The sequence below is a fragment of the Plectropomus leopardus genome, chromosome 22 (assembly GCF_008729295.1).
Source record: "Plectropomus leopardus isolate mb chromosome 22, YSFRI_Pleo_2.0, whole genome shotgun sequence".
Taxonomy (NCBI): Eukaryota; Metazoa; Chordata; class Actinopteri; order Perciformes; family Serranidae; genus Plectropomus; species Plectropomus leopardus.
The window spans coordinates 8,602,199-8,626,555 of NC_056484.1; the positions used below are offsets into that span (position 1 = coordinate 8,602,199).

The 24,357-nt window shown below is 40.5% G+C and overlaps 1 protein-coding gene across 1 annotated transcript in view; it reads right to left on the reverse strand.

Annotated features, from left to right (window-relative positions):
- Window positions 1-17,379, reverse strand: part of sema3aa (sema domain, immunoglobulin domain (Ig), short basic domain, secreted, (semaphorin) 3Aa) — a 41,181-nt gene extending 23,802 nt beyond the window's left edge. Inside the window, exon 1 of the mRNA XM_042510947.1 lies at window positions 16,646-17,379. Within this exon, the coding sequence (XP_042366881.1) occupies window positions 16,646-16,751 (106 nt within the window). The 5' untranslated portion in view covers window positions 16,752-17,379. The remainder of the gene's footprint in view (window positions 1-16,645) is intronic.
- Window positions 17,380-24,357: the final 6,978 nt, after the last annotated feature.

Genomic DNA, 24,357 nt, shown 5'->3' on the forward strand with positions numbered 1-24,357 from the left:
GCTGAGGAAATGGAGTGGGTGGGTGTGGGCATGAATGGAGGTCTGTGGATGTGTGTTTGTAGTGTACCACAGATGGGTTGAGCGTATGTGTGTGGGTTTCAGAGTGTGTGTAGGTATCTTTTTTTCCACATACATTTGTAAGTCTGCTGCCACAAGAAGGCAACACTCAAATCATCATGACAAGGAATTAAATATTGAAGATAAGAAGTGTCGGCAGAGCCGTTTCAGAATCACTTGGTAACCAATCAGATTCTTATTCTCAGTTTACCAATCAGACATGACATCGCAGGCTCAGGAAATGAGTTCGAGGAGGGAAGTAAGGAAATGTGATTTCCAGTCGACAGAAGGCCGGTGGAGGTCCTCTTATGTTTCAACTGTGAAGTAACGGAAAAAGAAATGGATGTGGCAGAAGGCCAAGGTAGGCATAAAACTGGGAATGGAATGGGAAAATAAACATTTGTAGGCTATTGAACGATGAGAAAAAAAACAGAAATGAAAGGAAAGAATGGCAGATATTGAGCCACAAGAGTAAACAGTGACTAACAAAACAAAGGACAAACAATCAGCCTAAATGAGCCCATAAGCACACTAAAGAGCACACTTACACTCATTTGAGTGCAAACATGTTTGTGTGAAGTAACTGGTTTATTTTGCTTTCTTCAATTCTTCAGTGGTATAATACACTGTACTATTGTAATATTTTTAGCATTTATTTTCAGTATCTCATACATTATAATCTTTTAAATTAAACACTACACTGACAATTTAAAACAATTGATCATAATAAGTCCCGCCCCCTTATCACTGTTGCTATATCGGACAAGTTTGATCCAAAAAGGAAACCTGGCTGACATTAGTGATATGGTCTAACTTGATGCAGCTTTACATTTGCTATTTAGCTAGCATTTTGCTGACATTAACTAACTTATGATGCAACAATAGGCTTACAATGTAATGTGTCCCCCAACTCTCTTCACCTCTTCTTTTTTTCGTCATAGATGAGCCCAGTACATGGCATATGTATGTATAACAGGAAAGGGGGGAGCTGAACGAGGTTCTACCGGGTTTCAAGCTTGCTCAACTGTTATTGGAGCACCAACTGAAAATGGGCAGGATTTAGGAAGGGCTAAAAAAATGTTGATCGATCACACTATTTTCAGGCCCGAAGTGCACCTAAATATCTCTGCACCCTAAGTCTACTGCTGTAAGACGCTGCAGATCGTGCCCTGAGGAGGGACCGCATCTTGCAGGACCATGTAGCTCTATTAGCAGGGAGGGCAAGTTTGTCCCCCTTCAGTGGTCAGCGTTTCTCTCTTCTGTGTTTGGTAGTATTTTTAACCTTTTTATGTACTTCATTGTGCACCCTTCTCTGGACTGAGAATTTCCTGAATGAGTAATAGTATTGCATGCATTGTTTTTTTATATCCACTACTGACTAAATATGACAGCTGGCTTGGCGCTCACTTTCTGCAGAAGTACCTCCCCTTTAGAACTACTAAAGGTTTTCTTTTTTTTTAAGTTTGGAGTCTGGCACTCCTGCCTCTTTAGACTATTGTTTGGGCATTCTTGACTAAAGTCTTTCAACTTTTCTTTTCAGTTTCTATGTGAGCATGCAGCCCTACAGTCTCATGCCCTTTTATGGAAATTGGCAGGGTGTTTACCTTTGCTAATTAGGATCGACTGACAGGCGCTTTTCATTTTGAGCTCTAGGGAATTCATCATTATTTAAGCACAGGTGTGAACAATTCTGTGGTTTAAGACAACGTCATGAATCTGACACAGGACCTTTCTCAAGAACATATTTAAGAAAATTTTTTTTAAGACACTGGTGAATGAGGCCCAATAGCCTTAGGAGAGACTTTTCTAAACTCCTCTTTCCTGCCATCTTGGCTCGAAGTGACAACCTGTATCATCTGAAAAGTGAGAGACTGAAGCTGAACCCAGGAGCCGGGAATGTGGTGCAATATGGTCAGTCACGAAAGGTTTCCCCCAGATGGCCCGGAAAAGAAAAAACACACACGCATATTTCAACACGTGGCGATCTCTGACAAAGACACGGTGGCCTGCACACACAAATACACACAGAGACGCTTTATCTGAGCTGGGATCTGCTGTGGTTTGGAGAATTGGAGGAACTGGGCGTGAGCACCTAAGGACCTCTAACCTAAACACAGACACGCTCGTTTAGAAATGGGAGCACGGGCAGATACAGAGCACACAGAGCTGCACGGCTCATACAAAATACAGTAACCGAGCTGAAGACAAGCGTAGAGTAACGCACGGGCAAAACAGGTCCGACATGAATCCACTGGGTTCTGCTTTTAAAATGCAGCGCTTTAAAGTGACATGCATATATTAATATTGACCCAAATGTTTACACCGCATCAATTCTCCCTGAACACACACACATGCACGCACACATACTTCCCAGACTAAGTTGTAATCCAATCAGTATTTCTGCTTATGCAGCAGTAGAACAGTGAGCGCACTCAGCAGCTTCCACCTCTAACACACACACACACACCCTGATCACACATTAAAACACACCTTCTCTCATGTATGTGTGCACACACATGCAACGCACCCCCTCATCACACAAAGTCTGCTTACACTAGCCTCTGGACACACAGAGACATTTAAACGCATATACTCGTGTGCGCATGATGTGCATTCCGCTCACTTCATATACACATGGTTATACACACTCTGTTCAGTCCGTTTCCATCACACTTTCTCTTGTTACACACATCCTCTGTCTGCTCTTTTTCACTCACACATTCTTTTTTTTTACACAGTGAAGTTATACACCACACCTCCAGGCACAGTGTAAAAATAGCCACAGACATACATGCAAACATAGAGATGCAAATGCGTAGAAACTACGGTTGGGTCGATTTCCGGTTTTGTCGGTCTGCTCTGGTAAACAAGCTTAGACCGGTTTGATTTTATGCAAACTGGATGAACAGGCAGTTGTCATTAAGGCTCTGGCAATTTAAAAAGTAGCCTATATCAGCAACCAGTGCTGATGGTGTCACAAATTCAAGTCCAACTTGTATTGCATTATTAATTAATAATATGACAACATAAGCAACATAGTATTTCCTTTACAAACTAATGGAATCACTAGCCAAGGACAGGCCGTGAGCCAAACATGGCAACACGAAGAGGATCAAACTTCATGAGATTTGGGAAGAGGGAAGATGAGCATGGCACATGTTGTGTTTGTTTACCAAAAAATGTGGGTGTTTTTTGGGGTGACGAAAGGAGGCATGGCAGAGTTAGTCTCTCAAGAATACTGTGCCAATTGGATTTAAAGCTGATGAAAGAGTTGTCTTAAGTGGCCACAAGCGTCAGAGCTGCCATTTTAAGATAAGCTTTTGTTGGACGCCCTGTGTCTATTTTCTCCTGATGTTCACTTTGAAGGCGCCACAATGGAAGAGGAACTGCTTATTCATTAATTTGAAATGAGGAATTATCTGCATCAGTGGTTCCCAACTAGTCCAGTTATGGGGTCGAGATTTCTACTTAGTCACTATTTCAGGGTCCACACATTAGAAATTATCACATATTTAATTTTATTTCACAAAATGTAAACATGTTGGCTCACAAAGAAATAAAATATATTGCACAAATAAACAGAAACACCACTTCAAAATAAAAGTTCTGTGCCAGAACTTTACTGTTCTTCTTTTGGACCCACCAGTTGGGAACCACTGATCTACAGCATACCTTCTTTATTCACTACAAAATACAAAATAAGATGTCAACTGGCAGCTGGGAGATCAACGGGAAGCTGAATGACCATCGTTAATAACAAGCTAAGCTACTTGCTGTTGGCTATATTGTTTCCTTTCTATTAAATATAACAATATGAAAAGTGTGTTTTCTGCTTAAAAAGAATAAATGTATGATACGTGGTTTGTTTACATGACATAGTAGAAGTGCATATTTAACAGATTCGGTGTGAACAGAGTGCTCCGATGTCACGTGATTCCACGAACTAATCCATGCTGTTGCTGTTGGGACTTGGTGTCATTATGTTCTACTCACAAGCAGCTGCTGAGTCAAGTGTGACACCTAGTGGTAAAATACGGTATACCACTCCAGTGGTTGACCTAATATCAAACCGGTTTAAACATTTTTATACCAGTGCAACCCTAGCAAACATGCCTGCATGCATCTAAATGGTTGCCTTGGCTCAAACTAGACTATAATGTCAACATATGAATGAAAGATGGAAGTTTTATCTTATGTTTAGTATGCTAACCAACACATTTGTATATATGTGCTTTATATTGTAACTCGACTGAGATTTTATTCATTTTCATATTCACTCCATGCGTAAACACACGCTATATATTCAAGGACACCCCTTGAAACTGGCAAATACAAGCGATTCATTCAAATAAATAATTTGTCGCTCTGTCATACTCCATTATGGAAAATAACCTGGCTCTTGTCTTAAAAAGCCCCAGGAAAAAAAAATCTACATTCAAAATTCAAGTGCAATTGTCTGTGGAGTACTCTTCACTCCCCCATTCTCCAAACAGGCAGGCGCTTTAGACGCCTACATGCCACGCAATAGCGGAATAATGAAACGGCATGAAAGAAAGGCGACGGGGCATTAAATTATGTTTATCTGAATGTGTGTATGCGCCGCTGCGTGAGTGTGTGTTTGAGTGACATGGAACATAAAAGCCTGACAGGGGAAAACACTTGACTGAGATTCAACAAATGGATAATATTCCATTAAACTAATGCAACACTTTTCAAAGTGTTTCTCTTGTGCACATACACAGTGAAGAAGAGAGGGATTTTCGATGAGTAAAAAAAAAAGAAAAAGAGGTGTTGTGAATGACACATTTTCAATGTTCATTTCCTGTTCGTTGACACAGCTTTCCTTTTTGTTCTGCTGCTGGCAGAAGGTGCGTGACTTCGACCCAAAAGGTGTGTTTCTGTGGTTTGTCAGAGTGTGCAAATCTCTGTCAGGTGGGGGGAAAAAAAGACAGTTTGAAAAGAAAATGGCAGCTCAAAAGGAACTGGCGCAGGGAATTACACATGTTTATCTTTCAAATACAAGGCTAGCTTCAGAAAAGCAAAGACACACAGGACTGTAAAATCTCCAGTGGTTTGGTTTGGCGTGTCAATCCCTCTGTCCTTTTCCAACCCTGCCTCCGAATGCCTTTCTTTTTTCTCCGTGTGTGGTGCGGTGTACGTTTCCCCGCTCTTATGACGGCCTCAGCCACAAAACACAGGTGTCAGAGAAAAAAGAAAAAAAAAAGACGAGACAGCCGCCCCATGGAAATTTGCTGAGAGCTTTGCTTAACAAAGTGTTCAAATATTATCCTAAGCTCAAGGATATCCACACATGCCTCAAAAGTTCACCTCCCCGCTCATGCTCGCTCCCTCCCTTTTTTCTCTCGTTCTAAGCGCAGTAGCAGGTGTGGGTTGGTTGCTATGGTGACCATCTGTATAACACAACCTGGGCCTTTGGATTTCTCATTCAGGTGCAGGTGAGTGACAGGAAATGTGCTGCCTTATACACGGTGCTGTGAACTCTGCGATTAAGCGAAGCTTGTGTTTGAATCCAAAAAAACTGTGTGCGTGAACAAAGTGTGTGTTGATTGATAATTCATTACAGCTGCACTAAATATGTGAGAAGTTTGCCACTGAAGCCATGGTGAAATTACTTTTCAGAAAAAAAGAGCGTTTTTTTGGATCCACTTTTGCAAATTTTCTATTTTTTAACCAAAGTGACTCACAGCCATAATTCACAGTCAAGCACTGCATCTTATGGGACATTTTAATACCATATTCTGTTCCGTGAATGTGACTCACAGTGTGTTCAACCATAGGATATGTATCAGCGGGACTAACAAGGAAACGCGACCACATCCCAAACCACAAGAATCTATATGAGTAGTCTGAGCATGTGTTGAATTTCACCATAAAGCAACGTTCGTCTCTCTAAACCAGAATGCTAGACTTTCTCGTCACCGCACTGCATTGAAGGAGGAAAAGAGAGAACTGGGAGGGATACTGAACACAAGAGCACAGTATAGTATAAGAGTGGACAGGAGGAAAAAAGCAGAGAGAACAGCATAATGAATGATACAGTAGAGACAGGGATAATGAAAGCAGAAACATGAGTGCAGGATTAAAAAAAAAAAAAGCATACATAACAAAAGCGGTTGAATATGGAACCATTTCATTACTGTGTGTGTCTCCTCCTGTCATTGGACGGCTGGACCACAGAGAGCGGTTTTCCACCAGCGCTGTGACCACAGACGGCTCGAGGCCTGGCCATGCCGGCCACAGAAAGCCCACTCACACACCACTAAATGCTCACTGTATAACCAGGCTGCTCTCTGGTTCCTATTACTCTTAAGGAAAACACACACAGACACACTTGCAAATAGACTTTTGCATGCAAACGCAGCCAACAAAATAAACTTATTTAAATGTATACAAATGGGAAAATGTGCCACACACACGCGCACACACACAAATCACTCCTTTGTATCACTGTGCAGAGAAAGAGAGAGGGAGATAGTGCCGTTGTGAGGCAGTTTGATGGATGGACTTTGAGAGGAACCAGGCTGTGGTTAGGGTGGTCATGTCTGGAGCCACTGCCTGTTAGTGCAGCCTGTCAGCTGTGCCGTGTAGCTGAATGTCAGCTCTGCCATTTTATTAGAAATTAATGAGGCAAGGCTACAGATCTGAATGTGTCCCGGGCAAACTGTGACAGCAAACACGTTGATGCGACAGGAACACAAATCCACAGGCGCACAGATGCACATTTTCAGCTCTACACACCATTGTTGAAGGTGGAGCAAAATGTGGCTTTGTGTCATAAATGAGAGCTGAGTCTGAACTGTATTTTATGAAATGCATTTGCACTGAAGAATGATAATGAGAAAAAAACCAAATGACTAAATTAATATTAAGTCAAGATAGCGCTTCAATTTGTTTCACTGCATCTAATTTTGTAATGTGATGTAATTGGTAGCATTTACTTCTTGTCTTTTGGTTAAATGTTTTTTGTTTGTATTATGTGCATTTACATGAAACATTTGACATCCTAGGACACAGGCCAAAATTCAGTTTTTTTTTCTGACAATAAAGTGAAATCAAATCCAATTTAATCAAATCAAAGATTAGGACTGGGCAATATATTAATATTATATCAATAACATACGAGTCTAGATATCCTCTTAGATTTTGGATATCGTCATAAGCGTTGTCTCTATGTGTTACACGTTATATCTGGTATATTTTCTCTGCTTCACCTCACACACAAATTAATTGAGGCAGTGGTAGATCAGCAACTCCAGTGTTCTGCAAAGTAAAAGTATTTTTTGTCAGTGGAGTCTGGAGGCATTGCGATAACGGCTTCAAAAAAAAAAAGATTTTTTTAAGTTGAGTTTTTTGAAGGTGGATAAAAATCATCAAGTACACCATTATCTGTATCTGCTTAACCGACTAAATTGCCTGCATCCATATATTTACTCAGCGTGGGCGGGGTTTAAACCTGAAGTATTTGCAACATTATGTGGGAACTAACCAGTATTTGTTATTTTAAGTCTAAAATTGACAGGGGTCGAACAGAGGTTGGTATATTTATTATTTGAAAGTAAACTATTTATGGATAAGCCTCTGAAATGAGCTGCCGATCATTTTTTATTACAAGAGTAAGAGCGTGAACACAGATATCCAAATAAAGATTCTCCTTTATCGTGGATATTGACACATTATACTTTATCCAAGTATTTGGCTCAACCCTGCTGAAAACTAACCAAATGAGGCAGCAATTGCACAGTGCGGTTTCGTTTTGCATGTAGGGATTTATTGCAAATAAAAATTGTGATTTTGTCCATAGTCAATCCCACAATATTGTCACAATATCGATATCAAGGTATTTGGTCAAAAATATTTTGATTTTATCCTTATTGCCTGGCCTTAGTCAAGGTTTGTCATTTCCCACTGTGAATGAATAATGTAAAATCTTCCTCATTATGTCTGATGCTGCTTCTACTATGTAAGCCAGAAACAGAGAAATAATAAGTCAAAGGGAAAAAGAGAAAAAAAGAACTGAATTGCAAACTGAATCTTTAATTAATGAGATTTTAAGGGACTAGAGTCTATAATATTATGAATCACTGCACATCCTTAGTAACATCAAATCTGTGCTATTAAATCATTCGAGACTCCGCTGTCTCTACTTATTCAACATTTCCTTTTCTCTGCCACTCCCCTCTCTCCGTCTGTGCATCCGTCTGTTGTCTATCAGTCCTTCAGCCTGTCTTTCCTGCAGAGATGTCCCCCTCATTTGTAACACGACTCTGTTCAGATTGAATGGTGCAACCCTTTCTCCATCTGACTGACAAGACTTAGCAGGTGGCGGGACCCATTCATACCCGCGGTTCAGCAATCTGCACCGCGCTGTAACCCAAGCCTACATCCCAAACACAGATGCAAAGGCGCTGGGTATTTTTCTTCATGTGCATGTCCGTGCAATGCTTATGTACACACAGACGAAAATGTACACTGAGCGCACACAATTCGCTGTGTGCACACTCATTAATCTTTTAGCTTAGCACTGACACTACATCCCATTGTGGCCGACGAGCACGCATCCAGATTGTTTTTGATAATCGTTTCGGTTTGAATAAAAATTTCTAAAGAGAAAAACACTGTAATTATGGGACGTTTTATGATCGTTGGGGAAATGCACGACATTCCAACACACTAACTTGGAAAACAAACTACAGACACATGCAATCGAAAAGGTCATAAAACTTGCGGTTTACACCAGCCTGTTTTCCAACACGGGGTAAAGATAACATGCTCTAATCATTCCTATTTTATATTAGTCATAATGACATAAAATAAATGAGATACCGTATGAAACATCTAAAATAGTGAACAACATCACACTCTCCCTGTATAAAAACTGCAACAAAAACCAGTATGTTTACTCAAGCACTGAACTTGAGTTCAAGTTTGAGGCGCATTTACTTTAATTGAGTATTTTAATTTCGTGCAACATTCTACTTTTACTAAACTTAAGAATCAGAATCAGAATGCTTTATTAAACCCCGGGGGGAACTTGTGATACGTTACAGCTGTTCTAATGTAAAGCACAGAGAATTATGGAGAGTAAAGAAAAGAAGTATTTAAGTAAGAAACACGTATTTTTAAAAAGTGTACTATGTTTTAATTTTAACACCAGTATATATCGTATTTAAAAATATAAAATATGTATAATATGCTCAGTATTTAAAGTGTGTAAGAAATATACATTACAATGTGCAAAACTAGTATTTCAAGGTTTAGAAAAAAGTATACAGAAATGTTGTACTTTTTGCTCCACTAAACTATTTACTGACTTTAATTACTGGTTGCTTTACAAATTGAGATTTTTGCAAACAAACCATATGAAAATATACAGGTACTGCTGAAATGCCCAGCTGATCAATTAGAACTTTAATTTAATTAATTAGTTCAATTTATTAATTCATTTAATTATTTTGACAATTGTTTAAATTATTTTTCATGCAAAAGCATTTCATGGTTTTCACATTTGCTGATTTGCTGCTTTTACTCTTAATTATTTAAATTATTTAAAGGGTCCCACATATTTTCCTGGACAAAATTTCAAAACTCTTTCATGACTTTTCAAGGATCCAAAATGCAAAACAAAATGATGGTGACCAAAAAAGTTCACACAAACACATCACTGCATAGCAGACCTATGTTATGTTGGACAGTTGCAGAAATTTACTATTATGTTACATTTACTGTAATGATTTCATTACACAGCAAAATTAAATGACAAAAACTTTAAATGATTTTTACTAATTCCATGACTTTTTAGGTCAGGGAAATGTGAAAATTCCAAGACTTTTGTAGTTTTTCTGTAACTGTTGGAACCCTGTAATTGTAATTAAATTTATTTAAAAACTCTGCAGTATCTTTACTTTTAATACTTAAATACATTTTCCTGCTTGTACCTATATATATATATATATATATATATATATATATATATATATATATATATATATATATATATATATATATATATATATATATATATATATTTTACTATTGTAAAGTTTTCAATGCAAGACTTTTACTAGTGACAGAGTATTTTTACAGCGTGGTATTAATACTTTTACTTAAGTAAACAATCTAAATACCTCCTCCACCACTGACAAAAACAAGCGACCGACTTGATGAATGGCTCTTTTGTTTTGCAAGTGTGTCATTGCACAATTATCTGTGGGGCAATGAGTGTCAACAAAAATACACACACACACACACACGCTTAATTACACTGTCTTTCAACTTGTGGACTTGTGGTCAGGTGTGTGAGTTAGTTTGAGGAAATGTATTCGGATGTGACATGGGGGCATACTTGAAAAGCAAGCCACTGCAAAACATTGGTTTCTAGTGTTGGAATGTGGCCGTGTGGGAGCAAAGATGAGGGTAGTTCAGCGTGTGCAAATAGAGTTGAAAGGAAGGATAGCCAAAAGATATGCATCAAGCAAGCTGCAATCAAAGAGACAGGAAAAGGAGACCAGCAAAAAACACACACAGACACACACACACACAGCCTACTTCAAGATTGTACTTAGGGTCTGCGGTGTTGTGGTTCCTTGAGAGGCGACCGAGCCGCAGGAGAGGGAGGACGGGGTAGGAAGAAAAGAGCGATGAGAAAGAGAGAGAAAGAGAGATGGAGGCAGGCATCTCCAAAGTTGGCGCGTTGGGAGAACACCTTATAATTATCTACATCCGCTCTGTCAGCCCGAGCCCGCAGAATGGACAGATACAAGAGAGAAATAGATTCTCATTCACATATAAAAGAATGAATAAAGATCCACTGATAAACCAGCACACATGCAAACACCCACAAACAGTCCATATTTTTATAGGCAGGCACGCCCACACACAAACACACACGGACGCGCTCACTCACACAGACAGGCTTATTATGGGGCTGAGTCCAGACTGCGTTGAGTGCGGTTCCACACCGAGTGTCTATTTTGAAGGGGTTGTAAGCCAATTCCAGATTCCCTGTCTCTTTCTCAGTCTCGCTCCGTCTTGCCTCTTTAGTTCCGCCCATCCAGCCAGCGTGGGGCGGCAGCGATGGCATTAAGAGGTCATGCAGTAGGCTCCGTAATTACCCACGCTGAGTGTAATTATCAGGTTGCTTGACGAGGTCTTTTAAGTATTAAAGTGCCGCTTGCTGGCTCTTTTTTTAGGGATCACAATAGGGTCAAGTTTTGCAGTTGTAATGTGTTTGTATTCACTGGGTGCTGTAACAGCATTGATTGACCTTTAGGGGTCAGTATTCCTCCTGATGGCTACTTACAGTACAGGAGGGTGCTGTAAATGAATTGTGTTCAGGAATGTGATTGTGTGCAGGTATGCATTGATTCGTGGGCGTGTGTCATTGTTCTATTCTTGCAATTTGTATGGTTGCTGTATTGCAGAAGAGGAGCAGCAGCACTGAATAATCTTGGTTGTGCAACACTAAAGGTCCAGTGTGTAGGATTTAGTGGCATCTATTGGCAGAAACTGAATGTAATATTAATAACTGTATTTTCTTGAGTGTATAATCACCTAATAAGACTTGTGTTTTTATTACCTTAGAATGAGCTGTTTATATCTACATACAGAGTGGGTCCGCTTCCACAGAGTCCACCATGTTGTTCTACAGTAGCCCAGAACTGACAAAATCAACCAGTATATATGTATGGGGACATTCACATATTCCCCTCTGTCACTGTATTTCTACAACCATGTTAGCACATGAGAAGTTTCAGTTCTGCAAACTCACCATTTAATGCCACTAAATTTTACACACTGTTGCTTTAAATTGGCAGTAAAAGAAAAGCAGTGACTCCAGGAGGCAACGAATAACAAGAATTCAACCAATCCCCATGAAATCTGCGCAACCTTGCAATTTTGTCCAATTATCACAACTTTACCACAAATTTGACTATTTAACCCCTTGAAACCTGAATTGATATCAGTTTTCCTGTGCTGTGTTCAGATGTGTTTCAAAAGCCGTTGAAAACCTAGAAACCTGAGAAAATTTGTTTGATTTCAAAGAGCAACTTGACAAGAAATGTCCTGTAAATTGCAAGAAATTAGTAATAGGTAACAAGAAAATTGGCTGAAAATTTGTTTTTTTTTAAAAAGCGAAAAAAAAAAAAAATTAGTTGTTTTGTTGTAAATTTCTAGTTTAGTGTTTCCTTCTTTACTTTTTTCTTCTCTTTTTTTTTTTTCATTTTTGGGCATTTTTTACTTGTTCTAAGTTACTTCCTGCTAAATTTTGTGTTTTTTAGAAAAACTGCCATGACATCAGGCTTTCCGGCTGCAACAATCACAAAAAAGCCTGCAAAACCCTGGAGGAACTAAAGAAGTGGTTTCAGAGGATGATTTCATTGTGCTGATAGTTTCTGCTTTGCTGGGAAACTCAACTATGATGACTCACTTTTAGTAGAAAATTGATTGCCATTTGTTCTCTTTAAATATTACAAAACAACACTGGTTTCTATCAGTCAACCTTTGATGAAATGATATCAGTATGTGTATTACCTTTGCTAAGCATACTTATTTTAATTATTTGCAATCAGGTTTTGGTTTGATTTATTTAAAAATCATGTTTATTTTTTCTGTAACACAATTTTAAACATATAATTATAATGATTATGAATATATTTTTCTGGTCATTTCTCCCTACTTTTTTGATAATTTTCCAGTAATTCTAAAAATGTAAAACTAATTTTTTCAGTCATTTTCTTCAGCACTTTTCACTTATTTCTTGCAATATGTGAGACATTTCTTGCCAAGTTGGTCATTGCCTTTTTCCCAAAATTTTTGTAAGAAATCAATTTGTTCAGCTTTCAAAGCTTTTGTGAAGCGTGTGAACGCAACACATGCAAAATGACACCGAACCAGGTTTTTAAGTGTTAATTTAGACTTGAGTTTCACCTTATTCTGTCTCTTTATATTCCTGGTCAAGGTAAGGACAGTGCAAGATATTCTAGTCTCAAGGAGAAGAGAAAATCATTAACTCCTGTGATCATGGTTCTGTCCCCATGAAGCCGGATCCTTTCAGCTGAGAGAGATGTCTAACTGACCCCATTGGGAAATCATTTACTCTGCACTTGCTGCGCCAGCCGTCCCATGAGAGGTAATTTTATCTACCTGCCTCCATTTCTCAGTCCTTCTACCTCTCAAACTGCTCACTCTGCAGTCGCTCGCCTGTCCTTTCCAGCAGAAGATGATCGGTCCCCGGAGGCGTGTCATCAGCGCTCATTTGAGAATGATTTCATGGGGTCCTGCTCGCATGCCTCACTGCTGATTTGACCGTCCCAAATCACAGGCCCTTCCTTGTTTCATGCGTCTCTCTTTCACTCTCTGCTCACGTGATTGTCCCACTCAAGGGCCTGGCGTACTCTTTTGCTCGGCGCTTGTTTGACTGTCCTTCCCAGGAGGATTCCTCCTTGTCGTTTATTTGACTTAATTACTATGCTGGCTTTGTGGAGGGAGAGGGGATGAGTGACACTTCGCTTAACGACCAGGCCTCCCTTCCGTCTGTGTCGTCTACTGTATGTCTGCCAGCTTTTCCTTCATTAAAAGCAAGTCTCCTCCCCTCAACCATCACCCCCGCCATCCCCCTCATCCTCCCACCACACACCACAGTGTGGGTGTCAACTGAGAATCGTCCCCTGACAGGCATCAATGCGGCCATCAAACACCTGTGGGCCCGAGCAGTGACACACAAAGACGGCGGCACACGATACACTCTGATGCCTTCACACAATGACTTACACAACAGCAGTTTGCAATCACACATAATTACAGAAGATTCAACGGCACAATAAAAGATACCGATTTGTGAGCTCATGCATACGTGCGCGGGCACACGCACAAAACCAGGTGTCTAATTATAAGGGCGCCTGCCAGACCTGACACATTTTTTTTTGCATTGCTAAAACACGCACAAACTAACACACAGAGACTCCACTTGCAATCTAAATGGAGGAAATCGCAGGAGAGGGTGTTGAGTCCTCTCACCAAGCATGGCAAGAACATTCACACACACATACACATAAACAACAAGGCTTTGATGTACTTTTAGCAAAAATAATACCCATGAAAGTACATCTGTCATGACAGGCTACTCTTTCTCCCCACAGACCTGCTCTCTCGCTCTGACATCACATCCATCACTCGTACAGTGAGTCAGTGCACACTTTGATGCTTGATGACATATCTCTTGTCTAGTATTGTTGTCAGCAACATGTTCGCTTGTCAGACTGAACAGTGAAGAGGATCACAAAAGGGGGCAGGAGGGAACTATATTCGCATTCTTGAAACAGATGGCTGTGTAAAGAAGGGATGACATTTTCCCATCGTGCCTAGAGGCTTGGCTTCGTGTGAACTGACATGATGGAGCCCTGGGGATGTATGACTTGCAGCAGGTAAGTTCAACTCTGATTCTTTCCAGATTCATTTTGTTCATGTGGTAAGTGCATGTCATCACCCTTTTAAAATCTTAGATTGTGACATGCCAATGACTACAACCACCAGGGGTTCATGTTTTGTTTCAACATTGGGGGGACTCATGTGATCAAGGGATTTGGGGGTCCGCCACCAGAATATTTTATGGTTTCCCACAAACTTTTATTTGTGGCTGCTGGCCACGATTAAAACATCTGCTGCCACAGGTAGATTTTATATTTTTGAGCTGAACTGTTTATTAGAAGTGCTGTTATAATATATATACTATTTAGGTGATTCATTGCACCACATTCTTGGACTGCAGAGTGTACTCTTGGCACAGGTGGAGCAGTGAAATGCCAGGTGCATTGAACATGAAACCTAATGGTTCATATCACTGGGTCCAAAAGTTTGAGAAAAAAACAAACAAACACAGAGTGAATTCTGTCTATGTTGTGTTCACAGACATGCAAAAACCTCAGAATTTAGAGAGGGGACACTGATAGAAAAGGGGAAAATAAGGAAGGTTTGCACTTAATTTCTTAAATTCTGGTGAATTTTTTAAGCACTAATCTGTGCCTTTTCTGCATCAATTTATGTGAATGTCTTGAATTTTTTCAAATCAAACGTCCTCTGCTACTTTCATGTTTTTATTAGGAGGCAGAAATGCACATATTCTAAATGCTGAAGGAGGCATCCCCCTCGAAATCACCTATGCAAAGTGCTAAAATACAATTGTTAAAATGCATTCAAGTCAAATGCTTGTTTATTCGAACAATCGCCATATACACTTGGAAGCTGAAAGGGTGATGAAGGAAAATATACCATACCAAAATTACAACTTGCATTGCATCTAAAGAATAAAGCATGTCATATAGCAGGCCTCTAAACATAAGTTATACCAAACGTCTCAGCTAAAGATAGAAAATGAATTAGAGTGACAAACATCACATTTGCCCCCTTCAAGACTGAAATTTTCTCTCGACACAGAGCGAAATTATCCGGGGAACCAAAGCCTTGGGTGACACACAAGGGGGATGCTGCTAAATGACGGCAAATCAGCACGTTCATAAACTTCTCAGAGGGCATGTTTTATGAGAGAAACGGGACTAAAATAAGGAATCGGGAGACCACACTCCCAGCCATATACTTTCGGTCATGTTTTAGGACAAAGAACCACAATAGCCTCCCTCACTGACATTAAAAAGCAAAAAAAAAACGTCCTAAAATATGCCAAAAATGTTGCCAGTTATTTCGAGCTGAGATGAAAAGTCTGCTATTACAAAGAGCCTGATTTAGTGTAGGGTGTGAGAGAGGAGACGAGACACAGAAAGAGAGAGAGAGAGGGAGGGAGGAGCAGGAGGAGAGGAAGAGCCGGCGCTCCGCAGTCTCCCCTCAAAATAACACAGAAGAAGAGAGAATAACATGTTTGCTTGTATACGTCAAAAACTTACACGTGCACGATATAAAAAGACATGCGAAACTCCCTCTCATTCTCTCTTGATACGTTCTCCTGCAAATGCATTATTTGATACATGCACATTAAACCAATGTGCATGTATAGTTTTCCATTTAAACAAAACTCTACAACTGTTGGATCCATTTAGGAACAAGAAGTCGGGAACCTGCACAGCCCCTTAAAGAAAGGCTCTGTGTCATGACCGAGTTTTTGGGACAGAAGCCATTAAAACAGAGGCTCCACTGCCTGTTCGGAGCACTTAACAGGGCTGTACAGTACTACCAGAAGGGGACAGCACAAGGGGAAAATTGGTACAGGGGCCAATATATACATTTAACTCCAGGCAAGAGCCCTTCCTCAGCATATGGAACCAATCTGACTATTTGCAAGAAGAATAGTGAATTCTGAGAGACAGAGCGAGCAAAAAGGAAGGAGTGAGTTAATGGGAGAGAGGGAGTTAGATGTGCTGACCAAGAGGGAGAAAGAGTGAATGAGAGAGACACAGAAATAGATTTACAGAAATAGAAGAGAAAAAAGGGATACTCAACATAAGAAAGAATGCATGAAAGAAAGAGCACAAAAGAGCACCCCAAGGGCAAGAAAAGAGACAAGCTAAAAGCACCATATACCCCGGAGTCAGGGGGGAGAATGGAGAATGGTGCTTACCCTTGTATGACAGCTTTAGCCTGGGTACGTTGTGCTTGGGCTCTACACCTCTTCCCGGCTGCACCGCCCCGCACAGCAGCACTACAATCCCAAACAGGTAATCCATGGTGCTGGAGTGCTGCTGGCTGGCCTCCAGACCAGGGGGCCACTCACACCCCCGACCAGTGCCCAGAGATGAGTGTCTCCTGCTGGGGGTCCGCCGAGCCTGGAGAGTCCCTCCACGCAAGCCCTGAAAGTGGAGGTTCCAGGGAGAGAGGAGGGGGGTACAAAAAATCCTGGTTCCCCAGCTCAGAGAGCAGACTGTGGGGGGACTTGTGTAGTGTGAAGTGGGTGGAGGGGGTGCCGCTCACATGGCTCCCCGTGTGGAGGTCCAGGCTTTATAGTCCCCCTATCTGTTCTCCCTCTCAGGTGAAGGCTCAGCAAGGCTTGAGATGAGAGGTAGAGCCTGTGTGAAGGTAAATCAGATCACTTATCCACAATAGTAAGGCTATCCTTTCCTGGAGATTTTTTTTTTTATCTCTTTCTGTCTTCTGGCTTCTTCTCTTTGAGCAGACACTCACAGCAACCCTCTAATCCTTGTGTGCGGCTCCACCAGACTGCCAGAGTGAGAGAGGAGGAGAGAGAGAGCTACACCATCCACAGAAGAGAAGGGAGGGGAGGGAGAGCAGCTGAGAGAGGAGGAGTGCTGGTGAGAGAGAGAGAGAGAGGGGGGCGGGATGACTCCAGAGCAACGATTAAATCAGTATACTGGATAGGAAGTGTAGTGGATGGTTGGGTTTTTATAGTGGTGCCTCTTCCGCACTTATTTCATTTTGTGTTAGTCATCAATTCTCAGTTTCCTGTATGCTAATGCCTCTTACACCAAAACTCTTACTTTGAAAAGCCTCAAACAAGGCGTTTGCTGGGTTTTTTTTATCCCTGCCAGTCGATATGCAGGTCACCTGTTTGTCCTGAGGCTGAAGTCAGACAAAAGCAGAGTTGGGACCAAGTTTTGCAAGTCCAAGTTTTGTAAGCCCCAAGTCTTTGCAGTCAAGTCCCAAGTCAATTAAGTCTTGACAAATTCTCAAGTCAACTTTCAGACAAAAGCAAAGGTGCGACAAAATCATTGTTTTGCAAGTCACAGATCTAAAGCCTTTGCAATCAAGTCACAAGTCATGTCCTGAGTCAAGACTGACCTGTCCCAAGTCAAGGAAGTACCAGGACAAGTTACAAGTCAAGTCCCAAGTGCTAAACTTTGAGACAAAAGCAGAGGTGGGACCAAATAATTGTTTTGCAATTCATAATTAAGTTTTTGCAATCAGGTCCCAAGTCAAGTTCCAAGTCAAGACTGACAACTCCCAAGTCAAGACCCAAGTCCTAAACTTTGAGACAAAAGCAGTGGTGTAATTATTTTGCAAGTCACAAGTAAATTTAAAATCTTTGCACTCAAGTCTTGAGTCAAGACCCAAGTCAAGATAGGTAAGTCTTGAGTCAAGTTCTAAATCAGGACTGACAAGTCCTATGTCAGGAAAGTGCAAAACTTTCAGACAAAACTAAAGGTGGGATCAAGTCTTTGTTATGTAAGTCACAAGTATAAGTTTTAAGTATTTTCACTCAAGTCCCGAGTAAAATCCCAATTTAAGACTGACAAATTCAGAGTCAAGAAAGTCAAGACAAGTCCCAAGTCTTAAACATTGGGAATAAAGCAGAGATAGTAATTGCTTTTTGTCACAAGTAAGCACCAAAATTTTGCACTCACTCAAGTCACCTGTCAAGACAGATAAGTCCCAAGTCCTAAACTTTAGACAAAAGCTGATATGGTGCCAAGTCATTGTTTTCTAAGTCACCAGTAAGTCTCAAGTCATTGCACTCAAGTTGCAAGTCAAGCCCCAACCCTAAACTTTAAGTTCTGTGTCCCAAACAAGTCCTACCTTGCTGGAAAAAGGTCAGTAGAAATTGACAATATATGGAAAAACAGGAGTGTTTTTTACAGAGTGTATACAAGAGCAAGAAGAGAATATTGGAGGAATTTATATGTTACAGCTTTTTCATCATCTGACATTGACTTAATATACAGAAAATCTACTGTTTTCACATACAAGAGTTCAATGCCAATGCCAGAGGCCAATAAATGACCCTCTACATGATCTCTATAGATTTAAAACCACAGCACATCATATTTAAGACTCTTTTCAGGATCTTTGGTCTGAAACTTGGGATTGAAGTGGGTTTGGGAGTTAATAAGAATCGCACTGCGTGACATGGATAGAAGGAAAATGGTCTCAGTCCCAGGAAAAGTTAAGAGACAAAAATCAGGACCAGGCAAGACTGATCAAGAGTGTCTGTTTCTATAATGGCCATATCATGTCCACTCCAAGCCCTCTATTTAACAGATCATAAGGAGGGTCTGTCTCTCCGGTTAGAATAGCTTCCATATTAATTTCTCACATTTGTTTCCTTTTGAGCTCAGAATATTTATTTTCATACATTCAGAGAGTTATGAGGAAAATTCTACATCAATTACCAGTCACGATTTTCCCACAGAGAATTTAGCCTTTGAGCGTGTTTTCGACTTATCCAGATGAAATCTGCCAGTCGAGAGGAACACATGCTGGTAGTTAACCCGTGTAGTCTGAGACAGATCCTGTATCTGGTTAAGTCATTCACATCAGCAGGGCAGGTCAACAACACTCCCCTCCTCTCTCAACCCCCGCTTGCCCCTGCAGGTGTTTGTGTGTGTGAGTGGGCACGTCCTGCTTCCTCTCAGAAGGTGACATAGCCGTGGTGAGGTGATAAAAGCTTTGATAAACAGGGGTGCTGATGTGTCAACTCACACACCTCAAGACACTAAAAGAAAACAACCTGAGAACTGGGCTGGTATAGTGAGTGTATTGAGTGTGTGCTTGTGATATAAGGGCACCCTCATATTCCAGCACTTCCATATATGCTTTGTGTGTTGAAACTATTGTTGCTGTATTGTATGTGTGTTTGTGTTCGCAGTGTAACTTTATTTAGACTGGGCTATTGATAGCCTAAATCAATTTTGGTAAAAGTTAAAAGAATGCTAGCATGTCAAAGCATGCAAGACGTCAGCCTCCTTAAAGACTAGTTCCAGGTTTTTACAACTTGGATCGTTTTCTTTGATTTTTGTAGTTCTGGCCATCATTCTTATTAATAAAAATATTAAAGTACTCTCTGAGACCTGGAAACACAGTGCAATTGCTCAGACATGTAAACTCTAGAGTAGTGAAAAAATATAAAACTAAAATGAGCTTGGGGGTTTCAACGGAAGGAAACTTAGGTCTTTTTTTAATATGCAAAAGAAGTCTTTTAGAGCATTTTGAGATCAAAATACAACAAAAAAACTTCTTGTTTTGTTTCCATTCCTTTAACCTTGCAGCTGGTAAATGTTTTTTTTTTTTTTTAATTACTGTTATTATTTTGTAATTCTTGACGTATTTATTGCATATATCCGAATCAGAATAAGATTTGTTACCAAGTAGGTTTTCACTTACAAGGAATTTGCTTTGGTTATTGATGCATAGATTAAACTTACAAGAAACATATTAAGAGGAACAAAATTAAGGAAAAGTACTGCAACTCACAAGAACGTAAATAAAGAAAGTAAAGTTAAAGAGAAAAACTTGCATCAAGTTTTGATGGATACGTTCACAAAAGGAGTCATTCTTTCTAATTCACAAGAATGACCTGGTTGTGACTAAAATGGCAATTAATTGCTGAAAAGCAGCAACTTTACTGGTGTGCTTGCTGAAAAAAAGTTTTCGCCAAATTATCCATCACACTTTATAAACTAATTCCCCTGTTCTTTACTGTGTGCTACCATTCCGTGTGTCTGTATGTTCCCAGATCTCAGTTACTGACTTTATGCACTGCTGAATAAAAAACATGAAAAAACACCTGATGTGTTATACACAGGAATATTAAGTTTTGCTGACCCTGTGTCTGTTTAAGTTGTTGTGAATGAATCTTGAGTGCCTACGTGCATCCATGTCTTCTATTGTGCACTCACTTCCACCACCATGGCGCCCAACGTCCTCGTCTTTCACCACCCCTTTAGTCTAAACAACCTTTTTAGCTGTTTACCCCAAACAAAAAGATGTGAGGACAGACACATGAAAAGTACCCTCTTCTCGCACTCTGCCCAACTCCATCGACCTCTGCCTCTCTCCTCCGCCCCGATCAGCCACCTCCCTCCCATTTATCCGCATTAGCCAAACTAATGGCAGCTCGACTACCTGCATCGATCTACATCGTTGGAGTGAGATGTGCTGGAACACGCCTTTATGGCTTGCCCTTTAGGGAGTGCAGCAACAGTCCCGACCTATCCTTGCCGACCTATTTGCAACACCCACCCGGCAAACTAGCAGCAGCCGGAGTGGCCCTGAGTAATGACGACTTAATAAATGGTGACACGCCGTTGGCGGTGGAATGAGATGCCCATTGACAAGGAGCTTCCAGAGGCTTTCAGCGCCTGCCGGTAAAAATAGAAAAGGACACGAGACACCCTGCTTATGAGGACACAGCGGATAGGGGAGAGGCGTCAAACAGGTCTGTGTGTGTGGGGCGAGTGTCAATGTGCTGTTACTGATATGATGGTGTATCTTCATCCGGTGGTTTGGAAAGGGCTGTTAATGTTCTGTGTATGCATGTGTGTGTGTTTGAGAAAATGATTACGGTAACTTGACCCCAGAAGTCAGTTTTACAGAGAACATCGGAAAAGTCCCACCCTGTACAAACACTGCCCTTCAACCTCTCTTCTCCTTTAGCCGCCCTGCACATCCTAACCAACCCATCGTCCCTGAGGCCATCGCCACTGCGAGCACAGAATCTCTGTTTCGATAAATGATACACAAAGTTCAAGGTACAAACTGTCATCACTTCCTTTATTCCAGGAGTTCCTCTTCCTATTCACGTCCTGTTCAACACCACCTCCTACTCCGTGTTACGGGAGGTCACACAGCAACCCCTTACTCAGCGAAACACACATCCAGGAAACACGAAACATGGAGGAAAAGGTTGGAGATAGTCAGGAAAGATGGGTGGAGGGACAGCGGAAGAACAGTAGCAACTAGTGGGTGTTATGACAGAGCAACGTTTCCGTTTCCGTAGCCAAGGCCTTAAAGCTGCTTATTTTACAGGCTAAGGCAAAGAGACGACATGAGTGTGCATTTGTGTGAATAATAGGTACGCATGTGTGGGGTGGGGGCGGTATCCACGATCATATGACACCATAAAAGATGCAGTAACACATGACATGTGAGGAAAGTGAAACTGTAAAACGTCAGCACAAGCACCAGTTATATTCATGCCATTTATTGCAAAGTGAGGGCACATGAGTTAAGGAGGTAACTGTGCAACTCTGTACTTTTCCATTACACATGTTTAGCTATAAAAAGGAAGATCACCTAATATATCAGGAGATGCACATGCAGTATGTCACAATTTAACATTTACCTGAATGTGAAGGCACATAAAATCTGCTCTGTTTTTCTGAATTAACAAGATGATCTCAGAATTCATTCAGTTTTCATGCATAGAAAATTATGTTCAGAAGAACAAAAAATAGAGTTTATATCTTTAAATGAGAAAAATAAGAGAAGAATTTTTCTCCCATGAAAATTTTTCTCAGAAAAGTTGATTTACTCTTTGATAATCCAAAAGTATAAATTCAATCAAATGTGGAATTAATGATCAAATTTATAACCCCGTTATGAGCAGACGTTTCATCCTCCTTTTCCCTTTGTCCTTTGTAATCTCATTCTGTTTCTATGGTCCTTTAACCCTTTGAAACTGGAGCAAATTGGCTTAATTTCTTTCAAGAACATGGTGAGAAGGCAATGAGCAACTCAAAAAGAAACAACCTGATATTTAGCAAGAAATAATATAAAACTTAACAAAATGTATCTAAAAATGTGCTTTTTTTCTCAGTGAAAGCAAAAACAAAACAAGGAAATATAATACAGACATAATATACATATGCAATTACTGATAATTATAAATACATTTTTTTTGGCCAGATTTCCCTAACATTTTTAAAGATAACTTGCTAAATCCACTAAAACTTGAACTTTGCAGGAAATTTCTTGCCAAGTTACTTATTGCCTTTTCTTCTCTCTCTCTCTGTGTGTGTGAGTTTTCAAAGAAAAAATCAAACCTGCTCAGGTTTCAATACGCTTCGAAACGTGTCTACACGCAGCTCGATAAAAGTGACGTCCAGATTTCAAAGGGTTTTTATTTATTTATTTTTTTTATTAAAAAAAATACTAAATAAGAAACATTTTTTTCTCAAGTGAGTGCATTACACCTTTGTAAAAATGGAAAGGGAACAAAAAAGAAAAAAGACATCTGTGCAGGCCATCATTATTGTAACTCTGTAAACCTGTCTTTGTCTGTGAGAGCTGTACAATGAGCCATATATCACACTATATGAAGCCTGAAAGTACGTCTCTGTTAGCATGTGAAAGTGTCAACTCAGGGTGTCTAATATTCCTGAAAATCCAGACAGAGATAATTTTAACAGAAAAGACATCTGGAGTGTGACAGAAAGAAGGTCTGGATGTTATGTGGTTGAAGACTTTAACCTCATTCTAAATAAAGTCTAATCTAAAAATTTTTAAATCTAAAAATCTAAACTCGCCTCTATTTCATCATCTGTCCAGTCAAGTGCCGACACCTGTTTCTGCTCTCGCATGCTTTTTTCACCTGCTTCAAATAAAGTGGTGGTTTCATTAAAAATCCATTCTAGAGCTCATTAACAAAGCTCCCTCTACACCAGCAGAGCCTCCAGACCCCGGCGGAGGGAAATGGGAGGTTTCCCTCCATTTCATCGGTTCTCAAAAGGTCAAAGGTTGGCCTCAAGGTTTACAATGGGGTCACGCAACCCCATCGTGTGCATGACGAAGTTGGGTAATCTCTTTAAAGCGGGGCCATCCACCTACACATACAGTTCCAATGCACGCTCACTCAGTTTCCGCATCCACTCAAGACAAGTACGGGAATGAGAGGATAAATAAACAAAAGTGGAACCACATTGCACCATGGGAGAGAAAACACGACCGAGCTGTAACATCTGTTGCAATGAGGGAGGGATGAGGGGGAAGTTGTTGGGCGTATTTATTCATTGCTGATACATTTCCATCCATCATCTGGTGACGGAAGTCTCCTGTGGAGCTTTGCCTCGCACAGATGTGTCCGCTCCACTCATGCGATGACGGTGGTACAAGGCAGATCAGGAACCGTTTACAGGAAGCAAGGAAATCTGACTGAAACGTAACACTGATTCATAAAATCTGAGCTTTTCCTGCTGACGTTGGCGTGGGGGAGGAGGACGTTGGAGTTGTTTTATCTGACATCAGCTGCTTAGCACTTGTTGTGCAACAACATGTCCGGAGCAGAAGTGTAATCTCTTCCTCTAAAGTCAATTTTGATAACGTGCATTACATTTAAATCTGCTGACTAACAAGTGCAACGTTACAAATGAATGATTGAGCAACTTCCAACTCCGATATAAAAGACTTCTGAGTCGTTTCAGTCCAAAGGAAGCTCATCATGAGGAGCCGCTGATGCAGAAAGGACCAATAGAAATCTTCAAGTAAAGGGGGCGTGGACTAATCCAAGACCTGAAGGCTTCCTTTAAGTCGTATGTATATGTAAATGAAAAACACACTATTGGCAACTTGTTGGGGGAGGACTTGAGTCCTGGTATAAGCTCA